The sequence below is a fragment of the Rhinolophus ferrumequinum genome, chromosome X, assembly GCF_004115265.2.
Source record: "Rhinolophus ferrumequinum isolate MPI-CBG mRhiFer1 chromosome X, mRhiFer1_v1.p, whole genome shotgun sequence".
NCBI classification, from domain to species: Eukaryota; Metazoa; Chordata; class Mammalia; order Chiroptera; family Rhinolophidae; genus Rhinolophus; species Rhinolophus ferrumequinum.
In genome coordinates this window covers 3,762,541-3,789,486 of record NC_046284.1, presented here as the reverse complement: position 1 = coordinate 3,789,486, position 26,946 = coordinate 3,762,541, and the positions used below count along the sequence as shown (strand labels likewise).

Here is a 26,946-nt window from a genome sequence, read left to right as displayed (position 1 = left end):
ATGGAGGACTCAGCCATCACTCTCCTCAAGTATGAAATTAAATTTAGCTCCCTGCCTCTCAGCAAAAGTGGGAAGTCCCACAGCCTCCAAAGGAACACTAAGCATGCTACTTTGTCACTGACGAATGCTGACACTCTGCAATCTGCTCAGTAATATAAAAAAATGGGAAATCAATGCACAAGGCTTGTGTTGTCTCGGAGGGAATCCAAACTCACTGAGCACCTACAGTGAGTTAGGTACTAGAAAAGGCACAGCAGGGACCACACACATTAAAACAAATACTGCACCCATGCTTTACTTCTAGAGGCCATCTGTTGCTAGGCAGGAAGCTAGGACAGAACTGAGTGACCTCTAACCTGTACGGAATGTGCTTTGACCAGAGGGAAAGACATAGAGAGGAAGCTACCCTAACATTAACTGAAGCCCACATCAGGCCGAACAGCGCGCTGGGTATTTAAAATCCATTCTCCTGTTTAGTCCTCGCAATACTGAGGAGTAGGTATTATAAAGGAAATTAAGGTTCAAAACAGGTGAACTAACTTGCTCAAGGTCCCATCATGTACAGGCCTGATTCCTTCCACGCAAACAGAGCCGATGAACGTGGGAGGGGTTACCCTCAGGAGGCTCATACATAATCAGGGCACCTTGTGAATAAAACACGAGTAGGTCTATGGCCCCATCCCCAACTCAGATACCAAAACACAGGAGACAGAGATTTTCCCACGAAAGATAGGTAGGGCAAACTGTTCTCTCAGCTGCTGAACCTGTTTAAAATATTAACGCAAGAAAGCGTGGGAGCCAGAAAACACCGGTGACTTCTCTAGGAACAGATATGGTTCTGTGGGACACTTTCTCTTCCACCTACATTTTTAAGTAAAAACTATGAGATATGATTCACTTACCATAAAATTTACCCTCTTAAAGTGCACAATTCAGTAGTTTTTAGTATATTCACAAAGTTTGGCAGTCACCACTGCTATCTAATTCCAGAATATGTCGACTGCCCCCAAAAGAAACCCCACGCCTATCAGCAGCCATTCACCCACTCTGGTCTCAATCGACTTTTTGTCTCTATGGATTTGTCTATTCTAGACATTTCACATAACTGGAATCATCTAACATGTAGCCTTTTGTGAATGTCTTCTTACACTTAGCATGCTTTCAAGGTTCATCTATGTTATAGCATGTATCGCTACTTTGTTCCTTTTTATGTCTAAATAGTATTCATTGCCTGGATGTCCCACACTTCCTTTGTGGATTTATCACTTGATGGATTATTTGGGTTATTTCCATTTGGGGGCTGTTTTGAATCATGCTGATATAAACATTCACGTACAAGATTTTCTGTGATAGCACTGCAGAATTGTACTCCTGAAACCTATGTCACTTTACTAACAATTGTCACCCTAATAAACTTAAAATAAAAAGACTTTCTGTGGACATATTTTCAATTTTTATGGGCATATACATACGAGTGAAATTACTGGGTCATATGCCAACTCTATGTTTAACTTCTGAGGACCTGGCAAACTGTTTTCCAAAGGGAGTGTATCATTTTACCTTCCCAACAGCAATGAACGAGAGTTTCAATTTCTCTACATCGTCACCAACAATTACCTGTCTTTTTGACTACAGCCAACCGAATGGGTGTGAAATTGCATTCACTGTGGTTTCATGTGCATTTCCCTAATGACTAATGATGTTAAATGTCTTCTCATGTTTATTAACCCTTTGTGTGCGTGTGTGTGTGAAGTATTTCCTCCTCTCCCATTTTTGGAAGAGTTTGTCAAAAAAACGTGTTAATTCTTTAAACCTTTGGTAGAATTCGCCAGTGGGGCCAGCTGGTCGTGGGCTTTCCTTTTCAGGAAGTTTTCTCATTACTAAGACAATGGCTTTATTTGTTATCGGTCTAGTTCAGATTTTCTATTTCTTCTGGAGTCTACACATTTAATTCCACTAAAGTCGACCACCCGTGACATCAGCCGATACACTACTACTTAGCCGTTCCAACACATGCTAAAAAGAAGAACTTCGATTTCACGGTCGATTTGTCTACAAATGCCAAGTGTAGCAGAAGTTCTAATCGAGTCACTTTCCATCCTCAGATCAAAAGGCTGTTGTTGGACTGATGGCTAAGGAAAGGACTGCTATTTGTTGAGAACACACATTTACCAAGCAAGATGTGACGAGTTTTGACATGCATTATTTCATTCAAATATTCATATCAACTCTGAGTGCTGGGCTTAATTTTTTAAATTTTTCTTATTGAATAGAAATTTACTCAGAATCAGAGACTCAAGAGAGGAAACAGCCTGGGAACTTGATTGCAGCGTTAAAGTCAGAGTATCCAAATGATCACTTAAGAAGCATTCAAGCTTCAGATTTTTGATTAAAGTTTTTCTTTCTCAAATAATCATCTAGTTTCGTGTAGCAGATTAAGACAAGTGGCAATCCCCAGTCCCATTCCTCCTATTTCCCCTCCCACAGAAGCAACCACTTTCAGCTCTTTAAGCCAATGATTCTAGTATTTACTTCCATATTTCTAGTATCTCAAAATAAATTTCTTAGTATTAATGTTTAAATTTTGTGCATTATCTATTCACTTCTCAATAAAAATGAGGATTTAGCTCTTCCTCTTCCTGTCCCATTGCCACCACCACCACGTTTGGCCCCCTAGCCAAACACCCTTCCTCATGCTCCCAATATACTTTTATTGTAATTTTAAGTTAATTCATATTCAGTATTTACATTATGATTATCTAAATACTATTTATAGCTGACATACATAACAAAATATGATTAATATTACTTTCCAGTACAACTTTTTCTATTCCCTAAAGTTACCAATGGCCTTTTTTTCTCCTTTTGCTTGGTTTCTAATATTCAATGCACTTAGCACTAAATCCCTAACTCTCCTCTAGTTCTCTAAATCGCCTCTCAAAATGTTCACTCACATCACTTCATTTTAAAGTAGCATCACCTGGAAACTTCTGGAAGCTCTAATCTGGACTTGCTGCCTTCTGTGCATACTGCCCAGTTGTCATTTGGGAATCTCCTTCAACTTGCATCCTAGGGAAATCTGCCCCTTTTCTACATTGGCATTCTTTTCCCCAATATCCCCTGCTCTCATTTTTCTTGCTTAGCTCCCTTACCGTGATGAAGCCCCTTCATCTGTAGCTTCCTGAAAAAGGTATATATTTCAGTTTTTGAGACCTTGAATATCTAAAATTTTATTTATCCTCTTACTACTTTGACTAGATATAGAATGCTAGATTTGCAGGTTCCTGTCTTGGTTCCAGAGATTCTGAAATTCCCTGGTGATGTCCTTAAGGTAACTGTCTATCTCCATCCATCTTGGTGGGAACTCGGAAGACCCTTTCAGTCTTCAAATTCAAACCTTTCAGTTCTGGGGAAATGCCTTCAGTCATTTCATGTATAACTTCCTCCCCCCACACTATTTTATCTTTATGGAATTCCTTTCACTGGACCTCTAGATTGGACTTTTCTATTTTCTCTCTAATCCTCCATCTCTTTCCCTTTTTGAACTTTTAAAATATTTTCATAATTTTATCTTCTGAACATTCTACTGAGATTTTCATTTCTGATATCATATTTTTTTTAAATTCCAAGAGTTCTTTGTTCTCTTTTAGAAGCATCGTGTTCTTGTGTCACAGATGCAGCCTCCTCTCATCTATCTGAAAATATTCAAGTTATGTGTTTTAAATCTCTCTCCCTCTATTTCCTTCTATGTGCCTTTGATCTGTTTCTTTCGGTCTCTTTTCATGTTTAGGGATTTGCTTGACTGTTGGGGAACTTCCCTTGACTGTTGAAGAGTGGAGGACTAGAAAGCTAAATGAAAGTTCCAATTGAATATACGGCAATTGTTAAATTTGGGCTTCATTTGGCTGATCCATTTTTGAGGATAATTTGTATACTTAAATCTTTCTTTTTCTTAGTCCTACCTCTACTCTCATTTCCAGATGTTTCTGTTGCTGCCATTTCTTGAGACCCGAGGATTCTCCACTGTCAGTACTGTCCTTGTTCTTTCCCCACTGCCAGCTGAGACTTGGCTTCCCTGGGTCTGATAAATCAGATGCCACTCATCCATTTGCATTCCAGTTTATAAAATTTTGTGGTTATTGTTTCTTCTTCTATTCATTCTGTTCTTCTGGGTCTTTACCATTTTTATTTGTAAAAATCACCGTAGGATAGTTTCAGTTAGGTTTCCTGAAAGAGTATAATTCAGTTCCCATAATTGGTGTATCATTTTTACCTGCAAATTGCTTACGATATTTTCTTACCTTATTTTTAATCTTAAAAATGATGAAAGTAATGCATATTAGAAATAAAATAAGTTCAAACAACTCAGAAGAGTACAAAGTGTAACAAATGAAAGACTTCCCCTCTTTAGAAGCCCACAACATAGAAGCCACCACTGTTAAATATTTTGGAGACCTTCTTTTCTGAGTGTGACACAAGTTTTTACTATTTCCACTTCATAAATGAGACAACTCAGGCTCAGATATGTTAACAAATTTCCTGCAAGTAACAAGCAAGTAACCGTGAGCATTCAAATGACTTCAGAGTGGAGTTTGGGCCAAGGCAATCAGGGGCTAGAAAGAGAAAACTTGTCCCAAGACCAGACTCTAAACTCATGAAGAATATCACATTTTAAAATATTTGATTTGTAGCTATTCTTTGAATGTCATGATATCTCAAGTCAGTTTTTAAGTACCTTTGTAAAATTTTAATTTGTGATTTTCCCTCTACACCTTTCCACAAGTGACAATGGAAATCATGTACCTGAGCATAAAATGTTGGGGCATAAAATGTCCGCTTCACCTAAGTTGGGGGACACAGTGGCCATGTTTCTAACTTGGTTTCCTTGCACTCAGGCTATTCTACTTTCTTAAACAGTCTAGTTCTTTGCAGCCCTACAGTGTTGTGCTTCTTGGCAAGTATTCTATGTCATCCAAACAAATATGAAAATTCCGATATACGGAAAATATCTCTTCCTTCTCATAAATTAGTCAGAGAGGGGGTCCCCATCTAAAATTTACTACCTACTCCCAAAACATGTCCTGGAAATTAAGTCGTTAATTTTATGACAGATCACAGACATAACTGGCAGACTAGCCAAAGGCTATCCTTTGGCAAAGAGCCTCTGAGTGAGATGAGTGGATTCTCTTCTGACTGGCAAATGCAACCTACTAATCAAATTTTCTCTGGCAAGAACACTTGGTCTATCAGTCAATTTAAAAGTTTCTTACAAATATTTGTAATTTGAATATTATGGAAATCCATCTAATATGTGTTCTAAAGGATGACTACTATGTATCTCCCACAATAAAATGATAATAATGACTGAATTCTCCCTAGCAGCAATTATTAAATCCCGCAAATCAGGAATGGTCAAGAAAATAAAGTCACAACATATACTCAGGACTCTCTTCTCTAACGTCAAAGCATTTCCCCCCTAGGTTGAAAATGAAAAAAATAATGAGAGATTTCCATTTCTGAAAGTACGGTCGATAAGATACCACCAACTCTGGACTAAAAAACAAAAATGCTGGATAAAATATGTTTTAGTCTTTTAAAGCTCTTTATTAAGTGGCCTAAAAGGAAGATCTGTGCAGAGCCCAAAACAAAGTAAAACAAGAAGCCCTGAGAAGGCTTTATTCCTAAGGGTTTCTTGAACTTGAACTTCACTTAGATGATCATATGGGGAGGAGGAAACAGGACATAAGACAACTTTGACAGTTTTAACTTCCACTTCCAGACCTTTAGTCCACCTGGAATTCACCTCTCTTCGTGCTAATAGGATGGAATACAGTTTTATATTTCTTTATATAGTGATCCAGTTTCCCAAAACCACCTATGAAACAATTTTTGTATCTCTGCTAACTGGAAGTCCTAAATTTATTTCATATTAAATTCTTGTATGAGTTTGTCACTGAGCTCTCTATCTGTTCTATGTATTGCTGAAGGGTGTCCCACAAATGGGGGACATATAGTGACTTCATTACCATTACATTCTGAAATGTATTTCTTTGATTAACTCAAAAAATTTACACATTGTGTTAGTTCCCAAACATAGGATGTTTCAATATTTATCATTAATTTTTAATTTTATTGTCATGGTTAGAGAACACAGTCTGTATGATAGTGACTCTTTGGAATTTTTTAGGCTTCCTATACAGCCTACTACATCCTCTATTTTGTAAATGTTCCCTGTATATGCAAAAATAATATATACTGTTTCTTAGATACAGTGTTCTCTGTATTCTGTGTATATCTAATCGCTCAGCTTATTGTATTTTAAGACTTTGGTACTGCCACTTATTTTTTTCTCTATTACTAATCAGTTTCTGGGAGCACATGTTAAATATTTCCAATACAACTGCCGTTTTATCTATTTCATCCATTTCAGTTATCATGAGGATGTTTGTCACAGCATTATTAACAACAGCAAATCAAACAAAAACCTGAAAATAGCCTGTTTTCTACATTATGATTCATATATGTAATAGAACGTCATACACCATTAAAAATTCTAACATTTATTTGTATTGACCTGGAGAATGTCCACTCCACAGTAACATAAGCTCCATAGGGGCAGAAGCTTCATCTGTCTTGTTACTGTACATGGAACGGTCTCTAGTAAGTAGTGGGACCAAATAAGTATTTGTAGAATCAATCAATGAAGCTGACTGGCAACCTTAGCTGTAGAAGAAGCATTAAACTCGTCTGAATATGACCTCAGCACCAAATGACTGGGCTGAATTAGAAATACTTACGTGAACTACCTGCCAATAAGTGTATCACGTCAACTCCGTTTATTCTACTACTCTGGGCTACTTCTACAAATTAAGTCACATATTCTCATGTAAATGATATGCAATACTAGTAATAGCTACCACCTACTGAGCGTTCTCTGCCAGTTGTTAGGTTAGGAATTTTACATGTATTACTTCCTTAATCCCCAACAAGCCTCAGAGTGTTAGTACTATTATCCCCATTTCACAGATAAGGAATGAGTCTGAACTTGTGTCAGTTGCACAGCCAAAAGGGGAGGAGCCAAGATTCAAACCCAGATGTGACTAAAGTCCTTGCTTCTAACCCCACGACTATACTAGATTATGGAAAGGGCACTGAACCAGGTTCAAATTCTGTCTATTGCATTCACTACTTATATTACCTTAAACAAACAAACAAAAACCTGAATTTCTTGACCCTCAATTTCCCAATGTGGAAACAGACAATCTTCTGAAGAGACTATCATATATTTCACAAAGACAAAACAATCAAGGTAATGCTTTCTGGACACACAGCACACCACTAAACCAGATCCCAATATAGCAGACATGGGCTAGTAATAGTAGACTTAACTCAGTACCAAGTACACTCTTTAGCCTGGCATTCAAGGCCCTTCTGTCTCAGCCCAATCTAGTTTCCAGTCTCATATCCTACACTCCTTGTATGAGTCACTCACATTCTAATTATACCAGAGTATTCCAAGTTCTCCAAATATGCCATGCTTTTCATACTGTACTTTTTTTTCTTTTTTTGGTAATGTGATTTCCTCTATTTTGAATGTCCTTTCTGCAACATCTCATTATTGAAATTGTGAGACCTTAGCTGGCTGCTTCCTTCTCCCCCCAAGAGTGGAGGCTACTTGATACGCTCATGTCACGGGTCTACCCTGGCTCCAGGCTCCAGTAGCTGAGAATAGGCCCACCATGGGGAACGATGGATTGAGAGCTGTGGCCCCATACACTGGACTCCCCACCATGTCAGTGTGGCTACCAGCCTGACTTTGACCTTGTGTCCCATTTGAGACATCAGGATTTCAACCTGGTTCATAATACCCAGTTCTTACCTTGCATCTCAGTTGGATGCCAGACTAACTTCCTAGGTCCTAGTCCCTCCACTGGTAATCAGGTTCCCTAGAACGGATCCTATTTGATTGTGGACACCTGATCACTCCCATCACTCCCACCTTCCTATCCCTGAATCAGGCACCTTGTTCCCTGCTAGCACACCATCCGGAGGCCACCTATCTCTATTTTTAAATAATGCTGACTCCTCGGGTCCTGTTGCTACAATGCCCTGGTACCACTAGTTGGACCACCACTGTTACGCTGTGGTCTCTCCAGACCTCAAAGGTAAGGCTGGAGCTCTGTTTTTACTAGAGGAGAGACTTAAGTATGTTTCTATATGGAAGGGAAAGAATAAAAAGAAAGACAAGTGAAGCACATAGGACAGAAAGCACAAGTGTAGAGAATGGGTAGAAGAACCGGGATGTTGTCTGCGATGGAAGGGAAGAAGGTAAATAAGAGGGCGGGGAAGTTTGCAGAGGGTTAGAGAATAAGTGGGTTGATGGTTGCCTAACGGCTTAAAGGAGGCAAGAAACCATGGTCCTGTGATTATCATCGTTAGGCATACACCTGCGAGCTTCCGGAAGCCGAGTGTCTTCTTCAACTCTATCCCTAGGGCTAGCATTGGAACTGTTACATAATAGGTGCTCAAAATATACTTGTCAAACTACTATGTAAATAAAGCAAGAAATGAAAGATGAGTACAAAGGAAAGAGAATAAAATGCTTTCTGAGTAGCTCTCATGCAGCATGCGTACTCTGGGCATGTGACTCAATGTCATCATCAGTTACCTCTGATAAACATGATGATTATTGTTTTACAAATGAAGAGACCAAACTTCAGAGAGATTAAAAGGTCATACAACCATTAAGAAATGGAGCAAACTACCTAAAATGTACTCCATTCCCCTGTTTACAAGTCTTCAGTACTGACTACAAGTTTACTCGCCTTGAGATGATATACCACATCCTTCCGGAGATGGCTGATGTGTTCCTTGACAACCTTCTATCTGCACGAGCTGTGCCTTCCACCCAGCACGTTTTTCCCTCATACTCCATTTCACTGGCCAACTCCAATTTATCCTCCAGCATTCATTTCTCTATCATATTCTCCATGGTATCTTTTCTAGTAATTGTCCATTTGCTGGTCTAGACTGGGAGTTCCTTGAGAGCAGGAACTGTGTCTTATTTATCTCTGCCCTCTTGAGTATAAGTACCGGAAGGCCTGGGATAAGGCAGGTAGTCAGTAAATGTTAAGTGCGAGAATGAAGGAGAATGGGAGAGAGAAGAGGAGACAGGCAAATGGAAGGAAGAAAGGAGCACTTGCTATGAACAGGATTATATGTATTATATTCATAGTTTAGTCATTTCAGTATATTCAGTAGCTAGAGATACTGTCATTGCACCATTTTTAATATGAATATGCTATAATACCATCTACATGAACTAGAATTGTTATAGAAGATCATTATAAGGAGAACAAATCAACACAGGTACTAAGGCTACTGGAAAACAACAATTTTCCTCTCCAGTTTTGCTTCTTAAACATAATTTCAGCATTTCAGTCATACGATCATTTTATATGTGCTAGCGATATATATGAGGTATGATCAAAGAATATGGTGAGTGCTTACATTAAAAAAATTACTACAATAAAAGACACATTGCCATTAATCCCCCTCAAAATACTGCCCCTCGCTTCAAACACACTTATCCCAGCGTTCTTGCCACTTTCTGAAGCAGTTCTGGAAGTCCTCTTTCGTGAGTATCTTTAGTTGTGCTGTCGTGGCTGCCTCCATGTCCTGAATCGATTCAAAACATTTACCTTTCATTGTCATTCTGACTTTGGAGAAGAGCTAGAAGTCTCATGGTAACAGATTCAGTGAATAAGGTGGATGAGGACACACCATAATGTTGTTATTTGACAAAAGAAATTGATGTACCAGAAGCGATATGCGACACGGAGCGTTGCCATGATGGAGGATGATTTATGGCACACATTAAAACGCTCCTTCTGTCAACCGTAGTTCACTCCCGACTGACTGCACCAAACAAGTTGAAACTTGTCACACACTGTTACTAAGGTTCGACGTGCCCCTTCCCATATTGAAGATCCCTACCTTTCTATTGGATGGCACCCAGCAGCAGCAGTCACCGTATGTTTCGATTACACCTCATATAGGAGGGGAACTTGTACCAGGCCTGGGCTCAGCTCTGAGGGGTTTTTTGAAAGGGAAATCAACCTTCAAGGCCCTCATATACCAGCAAGGACCAGAGATGTACCCCCAAAGCCCAATATTCCATAGAGGTGTAAAAAGAAATGCTGACATTAGCTAATGTGGTAGTTATGTCTTTCTAGAGATAAACAGAATTGGAGTAAACAAAGAACAAATTGCTTACGAAGAAGGCTGGCTCTTATACCTGTCTTTTGGGATTTTTTCTTATTTTTTTAGTTTAGTGAATTTAAGTGAACAATGAGGCAGTGTAACTGTCCACCCAAATGTCTGAGTGTGATGGGCTTTGCACTCTCCCACCATAGGGACATACAGCAGATAAGCAGGTGGGTGGGAACCCCTTCAGGACCACACAAAATGCCTGGAAAACACCATATTCAGGCAGCCAGCTCCTTCTGTCCTAGTTGCAGGAAGTTAACATGTATTGATTGCCAAGGGTTAAAACATTGGTCTGATTCAGCAAATCTCCCCACTATGTGCCAGGGAGGCTGCTTCTCTGCCCAGTGGAAGCCGGGATCACTTGGGCTGGCAAGACCAGCTGTGGAGCTGACAGCTGTGTCCCTTCTCCTCCTCCCACTTGGAAAGGGATATGATCTTATATAACATCCTCCACCCATTTATACCAGTCCCTGAAGATTCCAGCATGCGGCACAGGCAGAGTGGTAAGCTGCGTGTGGATAGCGTGTTACTCTCTATATGGGAGAACAATGCTTCTGCCCAGAGGACATGAGACTCTGCCATCTCGCAACATACTCAGACCCTCTTTATAAGGACACCAGCAAAAGTTCAATAATTTGTCAGTGGGGGTTCAGAAAAGAAATGATGTACATAACAAATTGGAAATTTCAAAACCATGATAGAAGACTCACCCTCAACACTGCCAAGAAAATTCAGATTCGGTGCCATTTTTCTTTTCTGGAATGTGAAGCTCTTTTTAATTATAGTTGACATACAATATTGTAATAGTTTCAGGTGTATGCCATAGTGATTTGACCTTTCTACACCTTACAAAGTACCATTTTTAAGGTCAGGATACATTAAGAAAAAGGAGATGGCACAGCTTGGCGTCTTCCCAGACAGCCAAGACATGGGTCACTGGCTTTCCATCTCTGCCCTGTGGGAACCTGCCCCATTGCCTTTCTCCCTGTGTCACACAGAGATGACAACACCAAGTGACCTTGCACAGTTGCTAAAGCATAAGTTGCACAGATAAGTCAATCAAACTAAAGTTATAGAGGATTAAAAGGGATAATTACAAAGACATTTGAAAAACTGACAGAAGTACTTCACAGAAATAGAACTCCTGTTTTAGCGCCAAGCATATTTTATACACTGTTGCATTAGTGCTCATAACCACCCTGTGAGGTACATATATTATTTACAGTTTACAGCTGAAACTGAGGCTCCTAGAGGTGAAGTAATGTGTCCCATGTCGCAGAACCAGTAAAAGTAGCTGGGTTAGTATGTTCCATTCTGATGCCTACGTGTCTTGATACTGTCTCTGTGGTTGCACAGGACACGGGTTAAGGGCAAGGACTGTAGAAGCAGCTGACCCGGGTTCAAGTACCAGTTCTATCCTCTTTGTGCATGACTGTGGGAGTTATTCGGTTGGTGCAAAAACAACTGCAGTTTCTGCAGTTATTTTAAATCTTTTAAACCATAATTACTTTTGCGCCAACCTAATATTTAGCCACTCTGTGCCTTAGGTTTTTGTTTTTCCTTGTTTTGGTGTTACTGTTTGTTTTTCTGTTGTCATTGCTGATTTTAATCTTTAAAGAGGAATAAATAAGAGTTCCTACCTAACAGGGTAGCTTTGAGGATTACATGGATTAATACCTGTAGAGTACTTAGAATATCTGGCACAAAATGAGCACTACATAAAAGTTTAATAAACAAACAAGTATGCAGACAGGGTTATAGTACCATAAAGTTAGAAGAGGTCATGAATCATATCTAGCCCAATCTGTTGCTTCAGGAATGACTCCATTTAAAACATCACTGAAAGATCTTGGGGGACAGTATTGCTAGCACTTTCCCTAACAACATACAGCATTTAAATACTGTCTCCTTCAGGGGTGGTATAGATGCCTGATCACTGCACTGTACACCTGAACCTGAAGCTGAACAATAATGAATGCCAACTATAATTTTATATATCTATGTATATACATATATGTGTGTGTGTGTGTGTGTGTGTGTGTGTGTGGTCACAATGGTCACAAGAAGTGGAGTACAGCATAAGGAATAGAGACAGTGGAAATGTAATGGCTGTATGTGATGTCAGAGGGGTAGTAGATGGGGGGAGGGGGGTTATCACTATGTGAGGGGTATAAATGATAAATGTCTAACTATTACAGTGTTTTGTACACCTGAAACTAATAAAAAATAAATAAAATAAGATAAAAAATACTGTCTCATGCAGGACATACTACCTCAGCTTGAACTTCAACCCCTCCTATTATGATTTTGGCCTACTTGCCCTTGTTCAGCCCTTGGAAGAAATGGAAAACAGATCAGCACTGCAATGAGGGAAATGACATTGCAGCAAAACAACTTTGAATTTCATGAGGAAAGGAGGGCTGAAACCTCTCTCGATGGCACTCCAAGTATTTCCTCTTCTGTAGTGATGAAGATAAAGGACTAGAAATAGAACCCTGGGTTCTAGTCTTGACTCTACTTCCATCTAGCTATTTGAACTTAGGCTAATCACTTCACCCTCTTGCTTCAGCATCATTCTGTAGAATGAAAATACTAGACGAAGAGATGTCATTAACCCAGAATGTTAAAATATCATGAGGGAAAAGGACTTCCTCAGGGTCCTGCCAAGTGAATGTCAGGATTAGTCCTCAAATCCAGATCTTCTGACCCCAAGACTCTTCCCACCACATTTCTCAGTTTTCATCAAAATACCTTCTCTACCTCTCACCTTAATTATTGTTCCCAAATCTTCCTCCCTCCCTGCTTCCATCCGTTTTATCATGTGACTCTGTAGTTTCTACAACTAGAGGTAGAAATTATTTTACTTCCTAACCTATGTTAGGCTTTGGCCATACGACTTGTTTTGGCCAGTGGAATTTCTGAGAAATGGATGGTGTGGCAGTTTTGAATCTAGCTTTAAAAGACTTCACATTTCTGAGATCACCTACCACACACTTCTGCCAACATCATGAGAAGAATAAGTCCCAGAAGGCTCCTGGTCCTTGAAAAACACAGACATGGAGAAGACCTAAAGCACCTGTGGCCTGCACCAAGCCATTCAACCCTAACTGAGGCCAAGAGAGCTACCCCAGCCAATCCACAGACATGTGAGCTAGAAATAAATGCTTACTGCGCATTGGGGTGCTTTTTTGTACAGAATTCTTATTGTAATAGCTAACCTATATGAAGGGGTACTGGGGACCCCAGAAAAGTATTTTGTGGCCATGATGAATTTCTTAAGGGAATAAAAATTGAAGCCCAAACTAAATTGTCATAACTATCAGCGGGTAACTTGATCTACCAACACTTTCCCAATATGAGAATTTACCCTTGAACTCAAACACCATTTACTTCAAGTTCTTATTTCCTTGCCTCTCAGTTTCCTCATCTGCAGAATGAAGATAATAGTGCCTATATCACAAAGTTGTTGCAAAGTTCAAAAGAGATGATTTATGGAAAATACTTAACACTGACTGAATTTCTGACAAGGTTAGCAGTGATTATGATGAGAAGAACTTGGTACCCTCCCTCGCAACAGTCAAAGAGAGGAAAGTAAGTGCTCTGAAAACATTATACTAAAAGTTTCCTTTCAGCTATAAAATTCTGGTTTGGGTCTAAGGTTTTTGTCCTCACTGCCTAATAATGTCAACTCCTTTCCTAAGTGTAAAGGGATATAAGAAGCAGCAAAATACATTTTCTCTCAGACACACGCAAGCTACACAAATAGCTAAGAAAAAAATAAAACTCTGCACATGCCATCTGGGGAGGCATGTCCTACCGTCAGGAGGACCCAGTTTCCCAGGAGTCTTTTCAGAGGAAATCTGCTTTACTTAAAACACAGGTGAGGAAATTAAAAGTTTGATTAAGTTGTCTGGATAGACATCGGCTTAACTTAAAAGGGTATGTCTTGATTTTCAAAGTGGCAATCTACACAACCAGCTACTAGTTCTAGTCTTGGCTTGTATTTTTCATAGAACTTTAGAAGTAAAATAAGCTACGTAGCTCAACCCCAGCTTGTTTGTTTGTTTGTTTTCTTAATCAGGAAGCTGTGATGGAGAGCTGCATATGGAACTGTCTGAAGGGAAATGACTGAAGCAGGTTAAATGTGGGCCATGACTTTGGGCCCACAAGGTTATCTCAGCAGTATCCCCCCACCTGAAGTTTCAAGGAGGTTGATAAGATTCTAAGAGATCTGGGTATACAGAGCAGAGCTGAGCTCTGTCTAAAATACCGTAAATATGGTATAGCTTTAAAGGGAAGTGTAATTACAGCTGACTAGGAGTTGGGTGACCTGGATTCTGTTCCTACTTCCCCCACTAACAAGCTGGTGCCCCTGGGCCAGCCACTTAACCTTTTAAGCCTCCATTCCCTTACCTGTAAAGTGACATTAGACTAATAGCTTTGACTGCCCCGTCTGCTACTAAATATAAACTACAGTGTGAATGGCTAATAAGAAGTCAAATTAGGTTTAACTTTTTTTAAATTAAAAACCACAACAGACCTACATTATATAGGCAGGAATCATCTAAGTTACTCAAGCACTTAAGATCTGCTAAGTCCAAAACCTAATTTGATCCAAAGAGCATGAAGGCAGGAGTCAGAAAAACATGGGTCCTCTTCCTAGCTCTGCCACTAGCTTCCATGGGACCCTGGAGCGGTCCCTCTCCCTGTCTGGCTCTTTGCTGTAGTCTCTCTTTGGAAGACAAAGAGAGGAGAACTCATCTGTGATTATTAAAGTACGAGAGGCAGGTAACCAGAATTTTCCTTTCCCCTGACCGTTGAGCATATTCCAAAGGCTCCTGGTTGTGGTCCAACATCTCTATTCTGAAAACGCCATTATGAGTCACTGTGGATTGCTAACCTAACAGCCACCCAGCTTCTTCCTTATTATTCCTTCAGAAATCAGGCAGGCAGCAATGTTCTCAGGGAAAACAAGGCTAAGGGAAAATCTTAGCACTTCCATTTCTCTTTGCCAATTATTGACCTAGAAGTTGACCCACCGCTCAGTTCTTGCCAATGAAATATAAGGGAAAGTCTGCTGGTAGCTTCAGGAAGATATTTTTCTCTCTGGATAAAAGACAGAAAATGTTATATAAAAAGAGTTTTTCCCTTCCTGTGTGAAATGCTAATATGTGAAGGTGTGATGTGTTCAGCTGTGACAGCCATCTTATGACCTTGAGGCAATGTCCAAGAGAATCATAGAGAGGATATCTGGAGGCCACTGATTGAAACTTGGAACCTCTTACCTCCAACAACAACAAATGTTCTTATGGTAAGTGATGGTTAATTTCATCTGTCAATTTGGCTAGGCCATGGTACCTAGATACTGGGTCAAACACTAGTCTAGTTGTGCTGCGAAGGTAACTTTTAGATGAAATTAACATTTAAATCAGTGAACTTTGAGTAAAGCTGATTACATTTCATAATGCAAGCGGGCTTCGTCCAATGAGTTGAAGGCTTTTATGACTGGCTTTTGTCCCCCATGACCTTTTGGCAGATTCACCCACATTGAGTTATACAGCAGCTCTAGTTCACTCATTCTCATGGCTGTAAAGTAATGCAAATTTGTCACAACACATTTACCCACTCAACTGTTGATAGGTATTATTACTCTTTTTTTTTCTTTCAGTTCTTCCATAGCATCCCCACAAAGCTAGGTTCGGAGCGCAGTGCAGTGGAAAGCATATGGTTTCTGGACTAACAAAAATCTGGTTGAAGCTTGCTTCTGTTAATAACTTTGTGTCACTGGACAAGTTACTTTGCATTAGGAGATGTAGATAATAATGTTTAACTGAGCTAACATATAGCAAGTACCTATTATTATAAGGTTTGTAAAATATTTGATGTTGGCTTGAAAATCACCTCTGGATTATTGTCACATAGCTTACCTCTCGGGCACCTTGACTACTTGACTTTTCTCGCTAATGCATTCTTGCAGCCATTGACCTTCTCCCCTTTCCCAGGGCTTCTGGAATGCAGGGAAAACTACTATCTTTGGCTTCATCTACCCTGACTATCAGGTTTGTGCCTTGTTCCATCTTCTGTATTTTTTTCAACCCCAACTATTGCAAAACAGATCCTTTACCTAAACGTCTTTCTATAATCTCTGTTCATGGAGAAGAAACAGCAACAAGACTGTCAATCCCATGTCTTGATGCCAGTGCCTTCTTGTCTGCCATCTACTAGGTGAGAACACACTATATCATAGCTTCCACACCAGCTCCAGCTCTCCAAAAAGGGGGTTAAATACAGACTCAGATGTGTTAGACAGTTTGGCGCTGGTCCCACAAGAGACCACACAAAGGCTCGATTCAGTGGCTCTTCCTCTCTGGCAAGAGAATCCTTGAAAGAACTGAAAACATCGTACTGTGGGCAACTCTGACAAGACCCAAAAAATATGAATCAAAGGGTACAAATACTCTCCCTGTCATGTGTCTATGGGGGATGACTGAGTCTTTATGCAGCGTTTTCCAATGGACAGCCCAGCATTCTGCACTGCACGATGAAAGACCCATTATGAACAGAGATGGACTGAGCCATATTTGTCCTCCCTTGACCTTGGAGCGGGGGAGGCGGGAAGTTGCATGGTGGTGAGAAGGGAAATAGGGGTGAGAAGGGTTCTGCTAATCAAGTGATAGCTAAAATATACACATGGGGGAGGACTCACAAACTTTGTATGTGCTGGGACTTTTGAGAGCTGGGAGAAATAGAAGGAGTTGACCAAACAGGAGTCTAGAGTAGAACAAAGAATCTAAGCCTAGTAGATGAGAAATCAGGAGAAAAGGGTAAAGAAGGGGATCATTCTTGGTCTCCCCTAGCCATCAGAAATAAATACCTATAGTAAGCCAATATAAGAAATGTCAAAGTTCATGGACTCAGAGCCAAGAAACTTGAGTTCAAATCCCGGATTTGTCACTTGCTTTTGCCACTGTAAAATGGGCCTAATGATGGCCACCAACAAGATGTGAATAAGGTTCCGGGATAGAATAGTATGTTATCAACCCTATCGGTGAAAAGTGAAGGTATAGCTGACAGGAGTTGAGGGTTAAAAGATAGTAAAGGAAGACAGACGTGTTAATATCTTACAAAGCTATGGCCAAAAGTTGATGGAGTAAGAAATAGGGGTTAAAGTATATTATTTAAAGTGACAGAAGTAAGCAGTAGAAGAATTAAAAGGATGTGATAATTATCAAAGATTAGAAGACGAGGGAAAGAGCAATGACCACCTGTATTGGAAGCATGAAGAAGTAAATAATTTCTAAAGTCAATAAATCAAGAAATAGCAATATAAGCATATTTTTAAAAACATGAAAGTAACCATTAAAATAATACAAATAAAATGGTTAAAAATGAAGGCGTCTGAAGAGTAGGGAAAGATGGAGACTGTTCAAGTTTATTTTTACAGAGCCTATTGTACTATTTTATATTTATATATGTATGCTTGGTGTATATAATTTAAATTCTTAGAAGGCAAAACCTAAACACTACTTTTTTTTCAAAACGTAATGGTTGTAAAATGGAATTAGTCTGATGAAATTGTAGATTACACATGATAATTAAAAGAAAACAAATGTCCATCTAATTGCATAAATAACTAAACTGCCATACAGAGGTTGAAAGACATATCCTATTGAATTGGAAAGGGAGAACTATCAGGTTTTAGTATAAAGAGGAAGTTTGCAAAATTTTTTTTTTTTTTAACCAACAGAGTCCTGTTTTAAAAGAACTATTGCCCCCAAAGTCCACTCTATAAAACAGACCCAAGGGAAACTGCTCTGGCTAAAGTGTGGAGTTAGAAGCCCCAGCTAAACAGTTTCCCCCTGGAGAAAAATCCTCTGAAAGATGACACCTGTGAGATCCTCTGGCCCCTGATTACATGATTGGGAAACCACCTATCAAAGCCATTCAGAATCTATTGCATAACAGAAGCTAGTGCCCAAGGCATCACAGAATGACTAACCTGATGGGAACTGATTGTCCCTGTGAAATGACTCACAAAATAGCCATCTGAGAGTCTGATTATCAAAAGACCCTATCCACTAGGACCCAGTTACCCACGGTGAACTGACAACAGAGTTCACTGGCCTGCCAATGAACTCTGCAAACACAGTGCCTTGCCATGTCTCACCAACAGCTCAAAATCTGCCCACACAGGAGCCACAGGAGAAAAATATTTGAGCATCACAAATCACTCCCCTCCATGCTTGCTCCATCTCCTTCCCACAGATTTCACACAACTAATTTCTTATTTCAAGAGCGGTAGCGTCAGTGTCACGTTCAGAAAACAAGGTGAGTTTGTTCACAATGTGTCCCCTCTTAGTTCCCAGCACTCTGCTATTTTGCATCTCTTTTTTTATACCCCCCCGTCTCCCCCCAGCTCTGTATTAAGCCCAGTAGTTCTCAAAGTGTGGTCCCCACCCAGACTGGCAGCATTAGCACTACCTGAGAATTTATTAGAAATGGAAATTCTTGGGGCCTACCCCAGACCTACTGAGTAAGGAACTCTGGTTCTGTTTTTTTGTTTTGTTTTGTTTTGTTTTAAGTATCTATGACAAAAAGGCATCTCCCACAACATGCAGTGCCAAACACAGAGCTGCAGACCTAGTGACGTGAAACCTCTCCATAAATCAGTAGTCACTCGGGAAACATTTATTGTCCGGACCCTGCTCTTCTTGCCTCACTCATTAACCTCTCTTCTTTTAATTTGTAAACCAGAATAAGTCCATCATCTATTGGGCAATTTCATGGACCGCATTCTATTCTCCCTGTTTTGTTGCCAATGACGATGATGATACGATAATGACACCAGAAAACACTTAACACTTATTCATCAGATACTGTTCTAAGAAGTTTATGTTAACTAAATTCATGAATCCTATACCTGTGTGCATATGAATTTTCTTTCAATGCTGCCTCCATGAAATGGCAGGTGCTCCCCAGGAAAGGTAACTACTTTGTCTCACGCAGTGCTATCAAATAGAATACAATGCAAGCCACATCCATCATTTTAAAATTTCTAGTAGTCACATTTAAAAAAGGAAAAAGAACGAGGTGAAATTAATTTCAATAATATATTTTATTGAACCCAATATACTCAAAACAGTGTCATTTCAACATGTCATCAATATAAAATATTAATGAAATATTTTACTTTTTTTTTCATACGGTCTTCAGAATCTAGTGTATTTTGACATTACAGCATACTAAATTCTGAGAGGTTCATTTCTACTACTCAATCGATGCACATTTAGTTAATTACCCTGATAATCTCACACAGAAGATTTGATTAGGAATCATTTGCCCATTGTCCCTGTTGTACATAGTCAAAACTGAGGCCCAGACAGAAGTGACATCTCTCACAAAGTGAAATGAGCCCTCATCTTACAAGAAGAACTAAATTCAACTCCAAGCTCCATCACTTCCTGGGTGAGTGACCATGACCACTGTACCTCACAGAACCTTAGTGTCCTCATCTGTAATCAAGGGAGAATAACCTCTACGTACAGGGCTGTTCTGAGGTTCAGAAGGGAACATCCATCTAGGTAAGGGCCTAGCAACGCACACCACTACCAACAAAGTCACAGAGCCAGCTAGCCGCCCTGCTGAGTGTATCAGTCCGGGCCCAATCAAGAGATAGAAACCAGTATCAAGAACTTTTAAACTACAGACTTATTAAACTAAACAATGTAAATACAAGATATACTGCAACTCTATATGGTACCATAAGGCTGAGGGAAGGTACCCAAGGGAGGACTAATTTGGGAGGAGTTCAGCTCTCACTGCAAAAGGTATAATTTAAGCCACTGAATAGCAGAGAGGTTTGCCGACTTAGCCTGGGGGTCTGCAATCACTGAGGAAACAGGAGGCAACTCTCCAGCTTGCAGGTGGGGAACAGACACCCAGAAACCAGGGGAGTACATATGCAGAGGGGATGCGCAAGCTCCAGGTTGATGTGAGCTTCGCCGGGCCAGCCTGCCTCAGTGGAACCTCCTACGTAGGGCACAACCAGGAGGCCCGGGGGCCTGGCAGAGGAAGCGGGGAGCAGCAGCGCTGTTACAAACCATTTGGCAGGCATGCTACATGGGGGACCTACAGAGGGAAGCTAGGGGACAGCATGGGTGGGAGGCCTTCAGGGAGAGAGCTATATTGAGAAAGCTGCAGAAAGGTTATGGCCACGCCAGGCAGGAGCTTTGAGGTCACTGAGGGACCATGCATTCTCGGTGTGTGGCTGGGCCAGAGACCCGTCAGGCATCTCACTCCCACTCTACTGACCCATGCACGCATCCACTGGAAGCTTCAGGAGAGCCCCTTCTTCCTGTAACATCCCTCTAGCGCCCTTCACTTACTCTTTTGCTTAATGCAAAGGAGAAATGCTTAAGGAATACTGTCCATAAGGAATACAGTCAGTGATGTTGTAATAACTATGTATGGTGTCAGATGGGTATGACATTTGTTGGGGTCATAGAATGGAGGGGGGTAGGGGGCATGGTGAAACAGCTGAAGTACAAATTGGTGGTTACAAAATAGTCAAGGGGATATAAAGTAAAGCATAAGGCATATAGTTAGTAATATGGTAATAACTATGTATTGTGCCAGGTGGGTACTAGACTAGTCAGGGGGATCGCTGCATAAATTATGTAAATATCTAATCACTATGCTGCACACCTGACATTAATATAAAATAATATTGAATGTCAAAATAAAGAAAGTGTATAAAACTTCCAAATAAATAAGTACATAAATACAAAGGAATTCTGTCCATTTTCACAGAACAGGTATTAAGGAGTGTTCGAACTGAGAGGTAATAAATTGATAACACACAGGGTTAGACTGAAAGCTACGTTTTCTCATCCTTACTTCAGAGCACATTCTGCTGCCTTAAATTTTACGGCTAGGAGAATTTTACATAGTTTCTTGAGACTGACCCTCACACTGAGCCTTGGTCCCTTTCCTTGTAGGTGTACAGGTTGGCCCCACTAGTAAAGAACTAGGGGAAAGAGACTGACAGGAATGTAACCTTTCCGAGTCTCAGCTTCTTCATTGGGATGATGGATGTTATACATCCTACTTCACATGTCTGCTGTAAGAATTAAGGAAGACAGCATATTAAAATCCTGGGACACAGGAAGTATGTAACAGAAATTCATTTCCTGGCCCGCAGACGACTTACTCTCGTTTTTCCTGTTCTCATCCAGGAATGAAAGTAAACCACATGTGAGGGTTTTGAAATCATGTGTCCATTATCCTCCTTACTTAGTGATGTAACAACAGTCATGTTCCTTACCAAGTAATTATTTTCATACCACACTTGTGATTTGAGAGGTTCAGCTCTCCTCCAAGCACGTATTTTCCCAATTAATATTTATGCTAGTGAGACTCCAGATGAACCGAGTGGAATCCAGAAGTGCTGGGCTATCTAGAGAACTGACTTTGCGTGAATGCTAGCCACGCAAATAACACCCACGTCAACGTGACTGATGGCAGCAGCAGTGGGAGGCCATCCACTGTTCTGCTCTTTCTTCTCAGAACTGGCTACTTTTTCATATGCTCAGTCCAAACTACTTGTCATGATATCCCAGATAAGAGCCACTGAACGGTGTGTTCTTAGTCCTAAAAGGGCCAGATGGTTGGTCACGATGCTACATTTGGTTCTGACACACTATCTGGGTTACATGGTACATATACATTGGAGCTCACAAAATAGGCCTACACCTCGCTGATAAGAATCAAGCGCACAATTATTCATACCCCTTTACGAGACAGGGAAACCCAAGAGATCCATGAGTAGACAAGCTGGATGGAATCCGAGATTATCTGGCACGGTGCTGTCCAACAGAAATTGGACAATGATGGAAATGTTCTATATCTGTGCTGTGCAGGATTGAGCACTTGAAATGTGACTAGCATGACTGAGTAACTGAATTAATTTTCTTTTATTTATATTGGCTACCATACTGCACAGCACACATCTAGATAGTGTGGCTGAATGGAATGTGGGATTTGAAGCTAAAAAGAGCCTCAGGTCTAAATCCTGGCTACCGTCTCTTACCATGTTTCCCCGAAAAGAAGACCTAGCTGGACCATCAGCTCTAATGCATCTTTTGGAGCAAAAATTAATATAAGACCCAGTGTTATTATAATATAAGACCGGGTATAATATAATATAATATAATATAATATAATATAATACCAGATCTTTATAATATAATATAATATAACATAATATAATATAATACAATACAATACCGGGTCTTATATTAATTTTTGCTCCAAAAGACATATTAGAACTCATGGTCCAACTAGGTATTATTTTCGGGGAAACACGGTAGTAACTATATAACTTTGGTCAGGTCCTTTATCTTGTTGAAATCACAGAGCCCATGTAAATGGCGATAACACCAGGACCTCACAGTGATGCTGTGATGAGAGAATGGATGTAGAGCATCTAACCCAGGGCTCTGCACATAGTAAGCAGTCTTTCAATAACAGCTATTATTAGCAAGCTCCTCATTTTCCAGATGGAGAAACTACAGACCCAAGAGGAAAAGTGTCTTGTCCAGTTACTAGGTTGGTGCAAACGTAATTGCGGTTTTTGCAATTTTTCAACCTTTTAAATCGCAATTACGTTTGCACCAACCTAATACATAGCTAGCTAAAAGCACAGCCAGGAGCCAATTGATTTTCTATTTATTTATTTTTTTTTTGATGATGAGTTTTCTTATAGAGACAAACCCTTCTCACCCCAGAAGAGTGAAGGGTGGTAGCCCCAACAACTATTCAATGTACAAAATATCTTATACATGCAGAGAAAATGTACCTTAGTGAAGCCTATTTGCTCCTTCCGGAAATTTTCCAGGGGTTTGATTAGCAAATCACTAGCGTTGTGTACCTAGAGAACAGAAAGAACACACAAAACATCTTTTAGATTAGTCAGCAAGGTTTAAATTCAAGATTCCTCGGGCATGCCCAGGTAATGCACACCATCCGGAAAATGTTAACTGGTTTGTTGGGTTACTGTCTTTTTCCCCACATTGGTCTCTTAAAACCAAATGCTTGGAGAGGAAATGAGACAAGGAACATTAGGGGCATGCCGCTGTAATTTCACCGGTCATCTGATCTGAGTTTTTAATTGATAAATATCCAGATTCATGTCCAGAAACAGACATAGGAGGCCGGAAGTATATGTGGTGAGAAAGGGAATGAAAAATTCATGAAAGGACGATTGCACCAAGCATAAACCACTTCATGGAGGTAAATGAATTAGAAGTAATTGAATTAGCATAAATCCCAGAGTAAATCGTTTCCAGTCCTGTCCTGGGGTGTCATAAAACCAAAATGTTCCCTTCAGAATTTGGAGTATATCGCAGCATCACAGACAGCACTAGACCAGGCCTTTGAACTTCCTACGGATGCTCAGAAGCTGATAGGAACAGCCTGTCCAAGCACTAAAATATTGGCATTGATATGGTTCTAAAGATAGGAAACCATCACATCAAAACTGGAACCCCTGCACAGTGGGCAAGTGGAGATCTATCTACAAAGCTTTGTCTTCGTATAAACCTCTTGCGAGACTGCATCTGTCCAAGGCAGAAACTAGTGGGGTTTTTTCTTCAGTGGTGGGAATTATTTGCAATTTACTGAAGGACCACAGAGCACACATCTGAAGGGCTGGCTTTTAGGACACAGTGTGTTAATTCTGATCTATTACAAGACAGGGAAATGAGGGACTGGCTTCCTCGTCAGGTGAGACACAAAGTATCAGTAAGATAAGATAGATCTTCATAACAACAATGGAAGACAGAGTAGAAAGCTAGTTTTCACCATTCTTATATTCTCCAAACTAAGTAGCAATTTTTAAGCTACCGCCAAAAAGCATGGCAACTTGGGGCATTAGTACACATTTCACCCAGGTCGTGCAGGCACTTTGGGCCTTCTGTTATGTGCCCAGGTGTGGTCCAAGGTTTGATCAAATGGGCAAACCATCCTCCAATCAAACCTCCACTACCTGTTCTGGTATCAAAAATACAGACACCAGTCCTCTCCTTGACTGAAGACAACGATTCTTCTACTAAAGTAGCAGCCCAGCTCCTTTGGCCAACACGTCATCAACTTTGTGTACCCACTTGGAAACAAATGAAGTCATTGGTGTCATACATCCAGTACAGAGAGTCATTTTTCTTCTTTACTTTTGTGAAGGTTTTCAAACCTGGCCACAAAGTCTGTGACACTCTTCCCATTGAAAGGTGAGGTCTCTGTCCCCTCTCCCTTGAATATGCGTGGGGTCGTTACTGCTTTGACCCAATACAGTTTAGCAGAACTGATACCATGTGATTTGCCACTTCTAAAGACAGTAGTATGTCAAGCCTGTGTATGGATATTCAGCTGAGCTCTTGTATATGCAGGCACCCCAAACATGGCAGTTGCCGGTATTCTATATTCCAAGGGGGTTTTCTTGCATAAGCATGTATGCCAGCAACTTGTCACACAGGATCCATAAGGCCACTGCTTTTTACATGTTTGGCCCCGTGTCAGTCTAGGAAAGGAGTGCGTGATTCACTGAAACTGGAGTCCATAGTTTTCTCTTAATCACATTGGTGATACTGCTCCCAGTCTCCTACAACACAAACAGATACTCGGAACCTCTTCCTCTCTTTGACACTCATTGGTTACTAGACTACCTCCTGCCAGAAGACAGAGCTAGAGATGTAGGAAAAGCTCACACCTAACCTTGGCTCCTTTCCTCTTTCATTCCGTTTTATCCTTAAACACCTTAGAAGTCTAGCAACTACTTATTTATCCTACGCCAACTGTAATAAAAAATCAATTAATTTTGAAAAAGAAGTCTAACAGCTACTCATCAAAGCCCTTCTAAGTGAACTTGGCCTTTATTCCCCTTTCTGATCAGTGCATCCATTTTGTGAGCTCTCTAGGAGAAAAGTTCCTGCCTGTTGTCTCCGTGTAGAATCCCCAGGATAATAAGTGACATCCTAAACACATTAGTGAGTTTATCTGATCAGGTTTCCATTGAATGAAGCCCAAATTAACATTAGGTAGGGCAGCTAGGAAGGTAGAGATGGTATTCAACCCAGAGGTGCAAAATGGCTCAGGATGGCTAATTATCAACAGGAGGCAGGGAGGATAGCTGCTTTAAAAATCACAGGCCTCTTTAGTTTCTTATTCTTGGCAGTCCTCAAGGACAGACCTTGCACATTGCCTCAGTCCAGTTCAGTGTCATAGAGGCATCTAGACAAGCCTCCCTCTTTAACCATACAGGAAGTCTGCCATCCAGACTTCAAAGCCACCTGCTGAGATACTACAACCTCCCCTAGGGTACTGTTTAAGAAATCACAGCTCAGATGCTCCTCTTCATTTCTTCCGTCCCTAGTTCCTTCCACAATTTAAATTCATTTATGACAATGACTAGACATTTGCCATCGCCCCATGCTAGGGCTGTGAACTTCCTTCCTATTCTTCTAAAGTTTCTTTAGGCCCCTTTTTATAGAAAGGATAAAAAGCTCACTAACACCCCCCACATTATCCATATCGGGGTGCAGGAGTCTTTTTACCACAGTTCCAGGAAATAGGAGAGGTGTGACCAAGCAATGAATTCCTGGCATGTTCTGAAAGGCCCTCATTGAGCCTAACCTTCACAGCATTCCTGGAATTAAATGGGAAATGGGAAGCTGACACTCAGTACATGATTGAAGAGTTGTGGGGACAAAAGGGCACAGCATAATTAAAGACAGAAGAAAATGAGTCAGCCTTGTGGAAAAGAGCCAGCAAGAAGGGTGAGAAAAACATCTCCAAAGATGAATCCTACTTCAATATTTTAGAGCTTTGTAACTGGGTAAATAAAAGAGATTAAGAAACAACTGAGGCTGGAGAGAAGTACAGCTGAGCTTTCGAATGAAATGGGGGTGAATGCCTTTGAGATCAACACTGGCAGCAGTCCACACAGTCTTCAGGCAGAAGAAAACATTTAGTAGAGTGTGGATTAGCTAGTGAGCCACCTACCAGACTCCATGGAAACTACCTCACAAGCAAATCTCTTGAACTAAGAAAATTCCCAAGCAAAATTTCCACAAGCAGAATCTTGGATGCTACAAAAGATAACTAGACACAGTACATGTAATCAGTAGTTTCCTTTTTTTGCTGTCAATAAAACACTTCCACATTCATTATATCATTTGGCGTATTTACAACAACCTTGGGAGCTGGAGATTATGATTCTCATTTTACCTATAAAGAAAGAAGAGACTCAGAGAGATAAGTGATTAGTCAGCCTAAAGTCAACAAGTGTTAGTGGCACAGCCATTACTAGAGCCTAAGTCTCGAATTCCCATACCTCCAAGCCCTGCCTGCAATGCTACTTCTCTAGGGACCTAGATGAAGTGAGAGCAGTGTTTTGAGAAGCCAGCACCACACTGTTGAAAAGGAAGAGCGTTACAGATTCGGGAAGTCTTCTATTGGAACAAAGGGCTTAACAAAACTGAGCTGCCAATAGGAAGTCACGTCATGAGAGAAAAGGAAGGCAGACCTCTTTGTTGTCCTCTCCAAAGTTACAACCCCAGAAAAAAGTGGGCAAACGACCTGAACAGACACCAAAGATCTACAGATGGCAAATAAGCATACGAAAAG

The 26,946-nt window shown here is 40.4% G+C and overlaps 1 protein-coding gene across 5 annotated transcripts in view; it reads right to left on the bottom strand.

Moving 5' to 3' along the window:
* OPHN1 (oligophrenin 1) overlaps positions 1 to 26,946 on the bottom strand; it is a 301,975-nt gene that overhangs the window by 159,634 nt on the left and 115,395 nt on the right. For all 5 annotated transcript variants that reach the window (XM_033108306.1, XM_033108316.1, XM_033108323.1 and 2 more), the window contains exon 5: positions 23,126 to 23,197. In XM_033108306.1, coding sequence (XP_032964197.1) covers positions 23,126 to 23,197 — 72 coding nt within the window. The remainder of the gene's footprint in view (positions 1 to 23,125; positions 23,198 to 26,946) is intronic.